At 40.4% G+C, this 13474-nt stretch overlaps 1 protein-coding gene across 2 annotated transcripts in view; it reads right to left on the bottom strand.

Moving 5' to 3' along the window:
• myo1ea (myosin IEa) overlaps window positions 1-13474 on the bottom strand; it is a 47796-nt gene that overhangs the window by 22857 nt on the left and 11465 nt on the right. For both annotated transcript variants that reach the window (XM_035651921.1, XM_035651922.1), the window contains exons 2-9: window positions 10436-10579; window positions 9285-9374; window positions 8015-8109; window positions 3929-4016; window positions 2113-2202; window positions 1161-1292; window positions 717-851; window positions 307-439 (exon numbers count right to left, since the gene is read on the bottom strand). In XM_035651921.1, coding sequence (XP_035507814.1) covers window positions 307-439; window positions 717-851; window positions 1161-1292; window positions 2113-2202; window positions 3929-4016; window positions 8015-8109; window positions 9285-9374; window positions 10436-10579 — 907 coding nt within the window. The remainder of the gene's footprint in view (window positions 1-306; window positions 440-716; window positions 852-1160; window positions 1293-2112; window positions 2203-3928; window positions 4017-8014; window positions 8110-9284; window positions 9375-10435; window positions 10580-13474) is intronic.

Genomic DNA, 13474 nt, shown 5'->3' with positions numbered 1-13474 from the left:
ACTGAGCTACGGCTCTTCAGAAACCTTTGAGAGACAGCACGGAGACAACAACCAGTTTGTGCCCAAGTATTGTCTTAACACGCGCATTTTGAAGACTACTGATAGTGTATTTGTTTTTTGCCAAAACATATAATGTAATAAACTTAGATGGCCTTTTTGTATTTCTACTGTATCTCTCTTAAATATGAGACTACAAGCTTAAAATAATAAGTTCATTTTCATCAATTTAATGTGAGCTTTGGTTGTTGCTACCTGTTTCAGTGTGAACCATTTTAAGCACAAAAGTCCTGGCGTGAGCCTACTTACACTCCTCACTCTCCACAGCAGCGTAGTTTCCTGCTTCCCTGAAAGTGATATTTCCCAGGTGCAGGACTCCAGCCACAATCTGAAGCACCATGGAGCGGTCCTCTGCTGAGATGCCAATCACTTCCATGGCATGCTGGGAAAGCAAAAGGAAAAGATCATGCTAAATCAGGGCAGCAGTGTGGGTTTACTCACTCCTGTGGTACCTAGCTCACGTCCTCTAATTACTCCTGTTGCGGTCTCACTGGTAAACAAAAACAGGAGGAGATCGTTGGAAAAGAAAACAAAAGAGGACTGGTAGGGAGCAAGAGGAATGTAAAGAGAAAACTGTGAGCCACATGAACCCTGGTATGAGATTCATAGACACATACAACACCACTACTGGCAGTTAAACAGAAGGAATCTCACGGTACCATTGTCTCCTGGAAGTCGCTCTTGTCGTTGATGTCGTCCACTTTGTAGGAACCAGACTGATTGAGGTAAGTGTAGTAATCCAGGGTTGTGATTCCCAGGCTGCCCTTCTGCTCTCCACTAGCTCCCTCTATCAACTGTAGAGGAGAAATTAATAGTGTATTGTGGATGCAGCCGTTAGACATGCTTTTGCACAAACCCATATTTATGTTTTTTTTTTCTGTGCTCCTCTTTTCATAAGAAGAAAACTGTACTATGGTAAGACTGAACTCCTCTATGTCTTCCAGGGACCTCGAGCCATCCACAATGAAAACAGATTGACCTTCTTCTTGTAGCCAAATGGCACGCCCAATACAATGTGTCCTGAAATCCCCTCACAGACCATCTTCACAAGCCAAATGTTTCCCGTTTGCTCTTCAGCTCAAAAAAATAAATAAAAATCGCACCTGATAGAATATATGGAAACTCCTCTCTCCAGGATTCCTCATGACGACACGTGACTTCTCCAGAAGGAAGTTGGAGATTTTCCCTCCGTCTGGTTCGCCACCGGAGCTGAACTGGATCTCAAAGTATTTCCCCTGATGGATCAAAGCAACGTTTGTTTTTCAGTATTGGAATGGGCTGCAATACAGCTTAAAGCCAGATATAAGATCGAAGATATTGGCACCCTGCCGGCATGTCTGTGTACATTTATATAAAAATCTGATCCTGCTTTTGGCCTCGCTCTCTTCTCCATTCAAGTCTGTAATGTAATATCGGTTCCAGTCCCAAAAGAGAACAGAGACACTCATTTATTCAAAGACAGCACCTTAAAAAGAAGTGATCTCAGGCTGTTAGTGCCAAACCAAATTCATTTCCCCCCAAAATGTATCTAAAAATATCCCAACTTGTGAAACAACACTGCTTTGTGTGCTAACCTGAACACTTAACCAATAAACTCCTCTGGTTAACCAGGACACGCATGACGCAATAAAACGGAAAACAGAAGAAAAGCTGTTACTGCAAACCTTTGTTTTCAAAAGTCTCCGCTTGGATCCAAAAGGTGCACCACAAAAAAGTTGAGTCCTAAAATTATTGCTGGTTAAATAGTACCTACTGCATGTATTTATGTCTGAGCAACAGTTAAACATTTGCAATGTAAGTGGGTTATTCAAATTTTGTCTTATGTTATGATTTCCCAGACTCGTCCTCACTTTGGCTCACACAACACGTGTCCTTGGAGAAAGACTTTCAAATTCTAATGATTTAAACATTTGTCTGCGTGTTTACACTTTCTGTGATGGACTTTCTCATGTGTTTTCTTTAGTTAACAAGAAGCATTTATGAATTGAGCCACAGTGTTAGGCCCCCTGATTCACAAAAAGTGAAAAAGGCCAACTCGTGAAATGAAAGCCTTACGAATCTGCTGGAGTTGTTGTTCCTCACAGTCTTGGCATTGCCGAACGCCTCTAGCAGCGGGTTGGACTGCAGGATGATGTCTTTGACGTGCTGCGAGGAGACAGAGGCAATGAGCTGTTAGCTACGTCACAGACAGACTGTGCAGCAGGTACCAATACCACACACTTCACACCCTCACTGACAGGCTGGCGTGTCTGTCTCTGGAACTTTCCACTCAAATACAAGCACACACACACACACGACACAGCACACGGCACAACACACACACACACAAACACACACACACACACACACACACACACACATCTACAGACAGCCATACAAAGTCTGGAGGACATTATCTTTCCTGTGAGCCATCTGCACGTCAGAAACACATGAGTTTTAAATCGAGCAGAGTTACTCCCACTTACATTATTGTACACAGACGTTGAGTGGAAGTCATTTCTTGGAATTATTTTTTGCCTTCCCAAATTTAGTACTGTATGAAAGGAAAGAATAAACACTGCACTTCACACTTCATGCTATTTATAGATACTCATACAGTTATAAATTTACTACTTTATCATATTTTGCTCTTCTGGCCCATGCTGAGGTTCTTCCTTCACTAAAGTCTTATATTTTGACTTGATTTATTTATAGGGCTTCAAAACCCACTGAATACAAGGGATAACAACTTGAAGTGAGAACACATTTCCAACATGGTAACTTTACCTTGAAGATTTATTTATATTTGGATAATTATGTATGAATATTAGTAGATATTAGTAGTCTTTGTGGATATGACAGAAGAACAGATACATTACTGGCAGGGTGTGGCTATTCTCACACACCATAAACACATTGCATAAGAATGCATGTGCTGTACAAAGCATACTGCGCAATATGCGCAAAACTGAAGGGAAACATATGAATTGGAAGTGATGCTAAACAGGAGCTAGAAGAGGTGGAGATCAAAGTGTGTTACTGTGTGTGTGGCCACTGTAACGTCCACATTTGTTTAAACAAACACTACCAAGAAAGGAATTTTTATAACTAGTATAGAAGTGTACATTTATATATAGTGTAACTCTGAACGATCACAAACAATAATAATGCTATAACACATAAGATTTATAGTTTAATTTAAAGCCTGAAGATGATTTCTAACGTTGCCTTGGTGGAAGCAGCTCTGAGGGGATTAAATATAAAAATCCCACTCCCATCATGGCACAGGCATTTCCTCATCAAACTTTAGATCTTTATCAAGCTTAGGAACTGGACATCTGCTGGTTTGGGGGGCTGCCAGATGGCTGAAGGGGGCTGGGCGAAAAAAAGGCTGCTGATGGGCTGATAATGGGCTATAAGGATGAGGATGATAAGAGGAGGATTGGGTCTAAGGAGAGGAATAAGTGTAGGAACGAAGTAGCAACAGGTTGTTTTATTTTTATAGTCTGCAGTGATATTACGTCATTTGTGCAATTTGTGAACGATTATGCAAGTCGGATGGATGATTGAAGAAATGATTATGACATTGATTTAGAAAGATACACAAAATGTTATAAAATCAAGCTAATTGAAAAAACAAACTAAACTTGAAGAAGATCCTTGAGTTTGCCTCAGTGAGCGAATATTGCTAAGACCAAAGTGTGTGGATGCTTTTCCATCATTTTCCATTGAATTTCATCTCCAGCACATTAAACAAGCCCTGTTTGCCTTTCGGTTCTTAATTCAGGGCATACAATTGTGTTATCATTCAATCAAAGCAGCAAGAATCTCAAATATCATGTGCATGTATTACATACCGTCCTCAAAGAAAAAAAAAAGCAGCTCTTATCACCTGTACTTTGGGTCCGCCCCCTGACACTTTGGAGATGTAGCTCATGATACATTTGGCTGCCACCGTTTTCCCTGCACCGCTCTCTCCACTGAAAAACAGATAAAGATTTAAGCACGTGTTTCCTCATACATGTAGTCTCAGTCAAATTCAAATCTACCTCATGCACTGACTTAATAGCATGTGACACCTGAGTATACATGTATGCTGAGAGATGTCAAGTTAAGTGATTAAAGCAGATCTGGGTGGCTGGTTGGTATTTTAACCATTCGGTGTTGTGGACCAGTGAGTTTTGTTATTCATATGCATGTTTATGCTGCCATTATTTTCAGTCAGTCACATCAACTGTTTTTATTTGCCCAAGTTGCTACCACTGACCCAATAAAGCATTTTCTGTTGCACCAGTCTCTCTGCTTGATTGATCCTGCCAGCTATTACAAAACATTAGTGATCCCTTTGTATTGATTATTTATTTCCTTGTACTATTTTGAGTTCCCAAGGGCTTTTCCTGGTCCCATTGGGTGTTATCAGTCTAATGTATTACAGCTACCTGCGGAAGAGCCCAGCCCAAAATATCCCTACATTACATAATCTTTTTTGTATAAGTCACAGCATGCAGACTTTTCAGTTGTATCCATGCATGATAATTCTTAGAAAAGAGTTGAGTGTACATCTTTAAATTCATGTTCAAAAACACAAGAGAGAAACTATCATGTAGCATATAAGTTTTAGGTTTGTCTACATGAGTTATGTCTACAGCAAACAGGATGTTTTGTGTTGCTGTATGTGGTCAATGTTGTCATGATGGTTACTCTTGAATTCTAGGTCCAGCCAGATAACATGTGTTCATATTCTTTATTCAGATGGTCCAAATCCTGCTTCAAATCAAGTTATAACTGTTGATCTTATTCACACATGTTTTATGACACTCCAACAAAGTACCAGTTTTCAGGTTTATGTATGTGTCAGTGTTGCATGTCTGTGTTTCTACCTAAACAAAGATGACCTGAAAACCATTCGTTATACTGAACCTGGTGAACAAACAGGTGAAATCTCCTGCTTTCATGTGTACACACATTTATTGTACAAACCAAAATGTGTTTTGTGCAAATAGAAGCAAATTTCCACTCAGAGGCTAAATGTGTGTATGGCCACATCTGGGCAGATGAGTTGCTGCAGCAATAAGGGGCATTAATTATTTTTTGTCACATTCATAGGTTTTTCCCCTCATCTCTTTTCCCTCACCCTACTCCTTGTCTATTTTCCTCCAAGCCTTTCACTTTGCCAGTATCATACTTATTTTGACATATGTGGTTTGGCAGTGGAAGACAGTGGAGTCTGTTTTTTCTTTCTGTGCCTTAAAGTAGAGTCAGGTTGGTAATGCCTCTGTGAGAAACACAGCTGCAGACTGTTAGGGGCTGCCAGAGGAAGTCTTGGGAGCCACTCTATTACACAGCAGTCTCTATATGGTTGTAACCCTCCCCCTATATACCTCTCACGTTCTTCTAAATCCTTTTGCATTGTCTGGGCTACCTCACTACACACTTACTACTTAAGTAACAGCAAAGAAAACTGATATGCTGAGCTGTGCTTTTTCTTTTTATTTCACAAAAACACCCAAGCTCCATCTGAGAGCATTGTTTTTCCTCATGAAAGATATTCTCTAAAGAGCTATTTTCAACAGAGGCTGCAGCGGGAGTTTGAGTCCCATTTTGAGCCCCCCAAATGGGCGAGTCTCATTGTTGTGGCGCTGAAATGCTGAAGGCATTGTCAACTTCCGCAGAGATTTATTAACCAAACAAGGACAGGAGTTGAACAATGCAATGCAGGGGCAGAGAGGTTTAAGCATTAACTTTCATAAATCATTACTGACATCAGCTATGAGAAGGATGCACAGTCAACACTGACTTCTAGTTTTGGTGGTTTTAAATCTAATAAGGTGCAGTGCATTCCCACAGAACTAGTTGAAGCTACATGTACAGTACAGTATGCTCAAGATTTTTTCTGCGATAATGTGACAGCATTGTATTCTCAGTGCATTAAAAAACATCAACTTCTTTTTGTATTCAAACTACTGGAGCCTCTTCAATTTACAATTTACAAAAAAAAAAACTTAACACAACACAATAAGGATTTTATTTTTTACTATGTTAAGTCTACATGCTTAAAATGTCTTAGGAGTACTGATACCATCTGGGTCTTTCAAAAATGGTCATCTATGTGCAGTTTAAAGTAGATTTTATATGACATATGGTATGGTGACACAGGTTTGGTGCTGCCCTCAGCTTCTTTTATTATTGTCTGACACACTCTAAAGTTAACTGTTTGCTTCCTGACCTGCTGCACGTCAAGCCAACAGTAGAAAGACGTCGGACTGCGGGTACAATACAGTGTCTGAACTGTTGAGCGGACCCTTTCAGAGCAGCACAATCAACGGTCCATTTAGCCTAAAATACTTCATTTGCTGCCCTCAGTTCCTTGGAGAGGAAGGAGAAAAGGTCTGGAGTGGTGTATGACATTGTGTGCAACAGCTGTAGATAACATTACATGAGTGAAAAAGCAAGGACTCTGGACAAAAGACTGAATGAACACCAGAAGCAGACAACATCAGCTATCTGGGAACACCAAACCAAAATCTGTCATAAAGTAGCATCAACTGTCAACAGTTGATAAAGGATCAAGAAAGTCGTCCACATCTGACTCATGGATGGTCATTAAAAAAAGAAAAGGTTCCTGGTGATAAGCCAGTAAACGCTGAATAAATCTGCTTTTCTGTAGGATTAGGTTCAAAGAGCTGTTGATCAGGTGACACGTTGACTGAAAGACTGAAACCTAAGCTTGTTTCGAGGAACAGAAAATCATGGCTCTCTGTCGACAAACTTAGTGACTGTGTGTTTCTGATCTGTGCTAGAACAGATGTGAAGTGGTTGGTTCTTGGATGACAAAGGTTTTGGTTGAGCCTTTAAAAGATATCACAGCTCTGATTTAAAAAAAAAACTGATAACACCAACCTGCTCCAATACATCCCTTTAATATCTGATCCAGATATCCAGGAATAGCTACACCAGTCACATGCTGTAGTAAGCAGATGGTAAATAGACTAAATACATAGGAAAAATTCACAATTTCCCTCCAAGAGTAGTAAAAACTGCTACCACCTCAGCCAGAATTCCCCCTTTTGGTTAATTCACACATTTTCTTAGTAAATGTGAAAAAGCGCTAACACAGGCCGACGCTGACCACACTGCCTGCCCAGCAGTTCACAGCAGCCTTTGTTTGCCGAGACCTGGTTCATCATAAAAACCACTTCCATGCTTTTGTTTGCTGATTTAGTCAATCACAAAATCCACCTCAGTGGCTTTATGTGGGAAACTGAACGAGCAACTGCTGGCTGTCCAAACAACGGGCAAAAGTGCTGAAGCAGGGTTCATTCATCATGAGGTAAGCACTATAGTAACCACGCCGCTCAGGTGACTGGGCCATAGGATAAAGCCTCAATCATGACAACACACTTTTCTCTCTGCAGCTTTGTAGCTAAAAAACATTCACCAGCAAACTCAAACAGGCTGTAAAAGCACATAAAAATCCCCTAACTGTAGGGGAAGAGTGATTCAGGGCCAAGGATGCAGGTGTTCTTCCTGTTTTTTTTCTTCTTTTTTATAAAACCTTTTTTTTATTTGGAGATTTTTTGCATTTCACTGAAGTTTAAAATGATAAGATGGAGAAAAAAAAAACAAAGCAACACGTCACTCTCTGCCGGTCAGCTGTACCAAATGATGTGGTGGAACCTGTTTTGCTGCTCCTCACCCAACCATTATCATGACCTGCAGAGGCTCAGCTGCAGTTCAGTTCACAGATCATTGTACAGATTACTATCTCTAGCCTTTGGGTTTCACTCTCTCCCATCCTGGACATTTAAAGATTTGACTCAATGTGGTAAGGTGAACACTCAATTGATTAAAGAACTATCATATTAAATGGAGAATTTAATGAAATGCTGTCTCTTTTGCATGCTGTTACATACTTTGGTTGTCACATGCCATTAGTTCATGGTGCGTAAAGAAGGCGAGAATGATATGTGAGCCTTACCTGATGATAACACATTGGTTCTCACTGTCAATCATCATGTTTCTGTACATGTTATCTGCCAGAGCGTAGATGTGAGGAGGGTTCTCATACTGAGCCTGAGAGTTGACAAAAGATTTTAATTAAAATCAAAGGTCAGAGAGTTTTGCTGTTAATCCAAAACTAAAACAAGGAACACATTAAAGCATAAGTCAGGCGATAAATCAAAAAAAAAATCAAAACCAACAATAAAGTGGTTCTACCTATAATCAAGTACCATAATCCTCTGTGCTATAGAGCTCCATTAATGTCCAAACATTATTAAACACATCCGTAACATTCCTGCATTATGATGCATAACATGATGAATGTGGGCCCTGTAGTTTATTTTGATTCAATCACCACAGCCCGCTGTCATAATTACTCACTAGAGTACCAAATGTGTATTAATTTGAAAACAGACCTCCACAAATGCACTATTTAGTTCCGTTTGAGTCACATTTGCTAAAACTACAGTGCCCATCTGTTTTAGTATATTACTGAGCCTTCCCAAAGAGAGACAGGTAGGGACGGTCAGAAAGTATTGCGAGAGGGATTCACGTAAGGTTGGTTTTTGTCTTTTCATTGGATTTGTTGACAATACAAAATATAGAATAATTTACATATTAAACACACTTTGGACATGTTGACTTATTTCCAAGATTGTGAAAAGTCTGCATTGATCTGCACAAAATAAGACAGATGGCCACAACCACCAAATCTGTTGAGCAGACTGAGCAAAGTCTGCGCCTTCATGACTGTTTCTAAATATTCTGAACAAATCTGAACTTTCCCCTGTAGTTTCAGCTGATAACGCTAAGTAAATCTGAACCCACTGCACTTATACAATCTGCCAAACTGTTAAATTTGGCATGTGTAATGCTGAGTGTTTTCACAGTCAGGATTTTAAAAAAGTCTTTCAGAGTGTTCCTGGGTTAAGTAGACAAGCCCACTCTCAGCAGGCCGGCCAAGAGAGGAGACAGACTTGAACATGCTGTTCTGTGAAGGTACTGCCAAGGCTTGTCAATGGTTGAGTCAAGTTTCTGACAGCAACATCTGTGCCAGCCCGCTGGAAAGTTTGCACTGCAACTTACCCATTTCATTTTAAAGCCTTTGTCCTTCAGACTGTTGCCATCTTAAATCCCCAGGTACATCAGTCTTTGAACAGTACGTGAGTGAGTTTTCCGGTTTCAATCTTTCAAGCAACAGAAGCTATTTAAAAATGTGTTCATAGGTCATATAGTGTCCCACTTACTGCGCCCTGATACATCTCAACTTCTTTTTCCCCAAAGTATGGCATCTGCTTGAAAGGGTTGACAGAGATGAGCACAGGTCCAATATATGTCTGATGAGGTTATATATTAAAGATCATTGTGAACAGTGAAGACAAACAAATCAGCAATATAAAATCATGTGCAGAAGTGTGTATACATTATACAACAGCCCCCTTAAAAGGCAACAAAACATCTATTACAACGAGATTATAAAACTGTAAAGGAAAGAAATGACTTAATCTAAGGCTGCCATGACGTCAAGAGAGTGCAACAGTGCAGCAGTGGAGTATTTGGTGATCAGGCCTGAGGCTAAATAAGTATCCAGTGCTTACAAATGACAGAGAATAGACCAGCCATGTAACACTGTGAGGTTTTATGCCCCGGAGCCAAAACGCCGCTCAAGGCAAATAAAGCTGCTATTGTGGGTGGCCTACAGTGACCCACAGCCTTGGCAAGGAGACCTCACAGTTACGGCTATTTATTGACCCAAATCAAAGGCCTGACTCAGAGATGTCGAACCCAAAAACTGCCAGCATTTACTAAACTTCATAATCCTGAGTGCTGCCAGAGTGTGGATGAAGTTTATGTAATGAGCCGCTTTGTGAAAGCTCAGCATTGCTTTTCAAAGGGGGTTATTCATTCATTCATCAACTCATTTCACGTCATGAACAGCTAATGTGTGTGTGTGTGTGACCACAGCTGCACTTTAGAAAACCTAAACCTATGAAAATGACAGTACAACATTTTAAACCCCCGCCACAATCAAATGTTACGGTCGCTCAAAAAAAGATAGCGGCAATGCTCTGATTGAAATAAAACCCAGTAGATTTCTCCATTACGCAATTAGCTATTTCTAACACCATTTTGTTCACATTTTGCACCACAGTGATAAAACTAGAGTAAATCTAGACTTTGGTGAAGGAAGTCTGGGCAGAGGTACGCACAGAGGGGCCCTTTGCCCCCTGTGTGAGTGAGTCTCAGAGGGAAGGCGTTACCTTCCAACACTGAGCTATTACTCACTGCTACAGTGACACTGTGAGTGACCATTCAGCTATTCTGGGAATAGCAGAGACGAGATGGGGCTCAACTATTTCTCGCCAGAGTGTGAACTGTGATTGTGTGCAAAGGATACAAAGATGTAGTCATCCATGTATCTCTTCTTGAGGTTGTCCACGATGGCATCCTCGTTGATCTTGCTGAGCAGCACCATGTCATCCACTCCGCTGTGTTTGACATTGTGGCTCTGCCAGTGGTACCGGTAGTGCCCCCGGCTCCCCTGCAACAAAAAAACATACAATGCACAATTGTTAGCTTACCACAAAAAGACACAATGAGATGGCGTGGACTTATCGAGAGTCTGACATCAAGGTGACACAGACGTACAGTTACATGAATGAATTGTGGCTTTAAAGCACACTCGGAGGCTGAGGCAGCGTGGTTTTATCACACTGTTGAGATAATCAGAGAAAATGAAAGCCAAGGGGAACATGCTTATTATTACAGCAGCGAAACGTTAAAGTGTGCACATTTTCTGATCCCAGCAGCATGATGAGCTGTGCTTACTTTGAAATAGTGCAAGGTCAGATTCCCAGAAGTGCTTTGTGTTATTTGTCCAAGTGTTAAAGATGCTCTAACCCAACTTTTATCCACATCCTAACAATCTGGTTTCTCCCTACATTCCTGTTTTTGTTTTAGCTGAGTGAGTCTCCGGAGAACTGAGGTCATTCATCATGCGCTATGAGTCAGTGTTGTCTGGCTACTGTGGACGAGGGTCACAATGTGCTGTGAGGAGTGAGTCTTTTTCTCCTGGATGGAGAATCACTCAAAGCTGCAGAGAGCATCCAGAACATTAGTCAACACACAAGTTAACTCTTGACTTCCTCCCTCTTTAGTGAGAAAGCGTGTGGAGAGGAAGCAGCAGAGTGGCCATCTAAACAATACCAGTCGTACTTCAACAGCAAGATACTGTACTTTATGAAGCAGAAGTGCATAGATGTTCTTTTAAAATCGAATTGAAAGAAGAAGAACAACAAGAATTGTTGTAAAACCTCAACCATATTCTGCAGTTCCCTTTCTGTTTTGACTTTTGAGAATATTTCAATATTATAGAGAACATATATCATAAATGCTACGTGCATACGTATACTATATGTATATATATAGTATATGTACTGTGGACTTCCACTGACTAAAATAATCTTTAGTAGTTCAGTGGAAACGATCTTTCCACAAAGAATGAGTAAAAAAACAATAAATACAGTGAGTAACTTACAGTAGATGAGACATAAACAGCAAAGGGCAAAACTCTCATCACCACAGTACAAAATAAACCAGTGGAAAGTCATTTTGCATTTAGTAATTAACTCTAAATTACTTAGCCAAGGAGGAGGGCCAGCAAGCTTTTAATATCCTCCAGGGTGACTTTATTCTTTACAACAGCAAAATTAAAACCCCTTTACAGACTCGGTCATAGCATGGGAGATGGCGAGGAATGCTAACAGCTTTTCTGCCTAATTCATTGGGTATTTTCCCTCAGGAGGTAAGCAGCAAATTATAGCATGATTAATTCTCCAGATCACACCCATTAACATGTTCTACTGCCTTTTAGGTGCAGCAGAGGGAGATGCTTCCTTCCTTCGTTCCTCAGCAAAAATGACACAGTGATGTCACTCTCAAGGCCAAAAACACCTCCTGACAATGAGTGAAGGGAGAGGGGGAAGTCTAAACATTTGAGGAGTTTAAGAAGCTACTTAAATTTGTGAAGACAATATGTAAACGTTATGACACTTAAGACCCTCGATTTGGATACAGAAAAACTACCTTAAGTAAAAAGTAAAAAAGGGAAAAACCTCAAGAAGAGCCACAGGGAAGAAATCCCTCTTTTGGGATAACCAAACATTCGATTGGTGTCGTTTATACAGAGCAGACAGAAGTAGAAATAGTAGAATTACAATATGGAGACAGGCATATATTAGGGAAATATTAAATGTAATAAGAGAGTTTCAGGCAAAAGTGTTTGGACTGAATGTGGACGTTGAGCAACTCCCAGACTTCCCTGTGTTTTTGGGCACCATAATGCACAAAAAGCCCATAAACTACTCAGATTATACAGGATCATTTTCACAAACAAGGTGAAGCTGATCCATCAGAATAGATTTATGTTTATTTTAATTTACTTTGTCCTCTGACAAGGCTGACTGGGCCTCAGTACCGTCCAGAGCCCTGTTCTTTATATCAATCATAAACTCAAATGTTCTTTTTATCCAGGCAATTACTAGTTATCCTTTTGCTGCCACCTACTTATTAAAAGTAGTACTTTGACAGATGAGAACCTCTCTCCTAAAGCAGACGTTAAGAAAGAGCACCGGCCCAACCACGAAGTGAAAACAATTGAATATGCTATATTTAACCGCTCTCTGCTATGTCTGGAATGAAAGTTGTGCAGATTCAACAAGGGAGAGGTAATAAGCTGCAGACGTAGGAGGTAGACATCAAATATTCTGAGGATTGTCTCATCTGTTTTGATTTAGGCCTTGTGTAATGAAGCAAGAGGACTAAGAAAATATTCTCACATACAGCGGTGTACTAAGGGAGTAGCTGCTCAGGGAGGAAGGGCTGCACGCACACACAAAGATGTCTGGGAGGTGCCTGAAACAACCACACTCCTCTGCTGCTGGCAGCTGAGCAGCACCAGAGCAGCCAGGGGTTGAGGGTCGTTTTACTCAAGTGACTATAGTAGGGATGCTGGGGCGGAGGGTCACTTGTGCCGGGTTATGAACCAGAACTATTCACGAAAATACTTCATCATATTACCATTAAATCCAAACTGCTCCAACGGCTTCAATCCAGAGCGTGTAAAGCTACATCCTATAATGATTTGCACCGACAGCAGATGATTCACAATCTCAACAAAATTTATTTTTTAAATGTGGCAAATGATGAATTTTTCTAAATGTTTTACTGAGTACTGGATTTTCTTGTAATATTGCTTACACTGTAATTAAACAAGCATAACCCAGTGAGGTCGAGGCTGCTCACTGACTCCTATATTTATCACATTGTCATCATCTATATTTATTCACATTGTCATGTTACTGAATACAACACAACTTTGGTAATGCCTGCAAGGGAAATTGGACATTTGTGGTTTGGCAGTACGACACTAACAACA

The sequence above is a fragment of the Morone saxatilis genome, unplaced genomic scaffold (genome assembly GCF_004916995.1).
Source record: "Morone saxatilis isolate NCDOM2014 unplaced genomic scaffold, NCSU_SB_2.0 Contig11, whole genome shotgun sequence".
Taxonomy (NCBI): domain Eukaryota; kingdom Metazoa; phylum Chordata; class Actinopteri; family Moronidae; genus Morone; species Morone saxatilis.
Note: the sequence above shows the minus strand (reverse complement) of the source record. Positions and strands in the feature narration are given on the sequence as shown.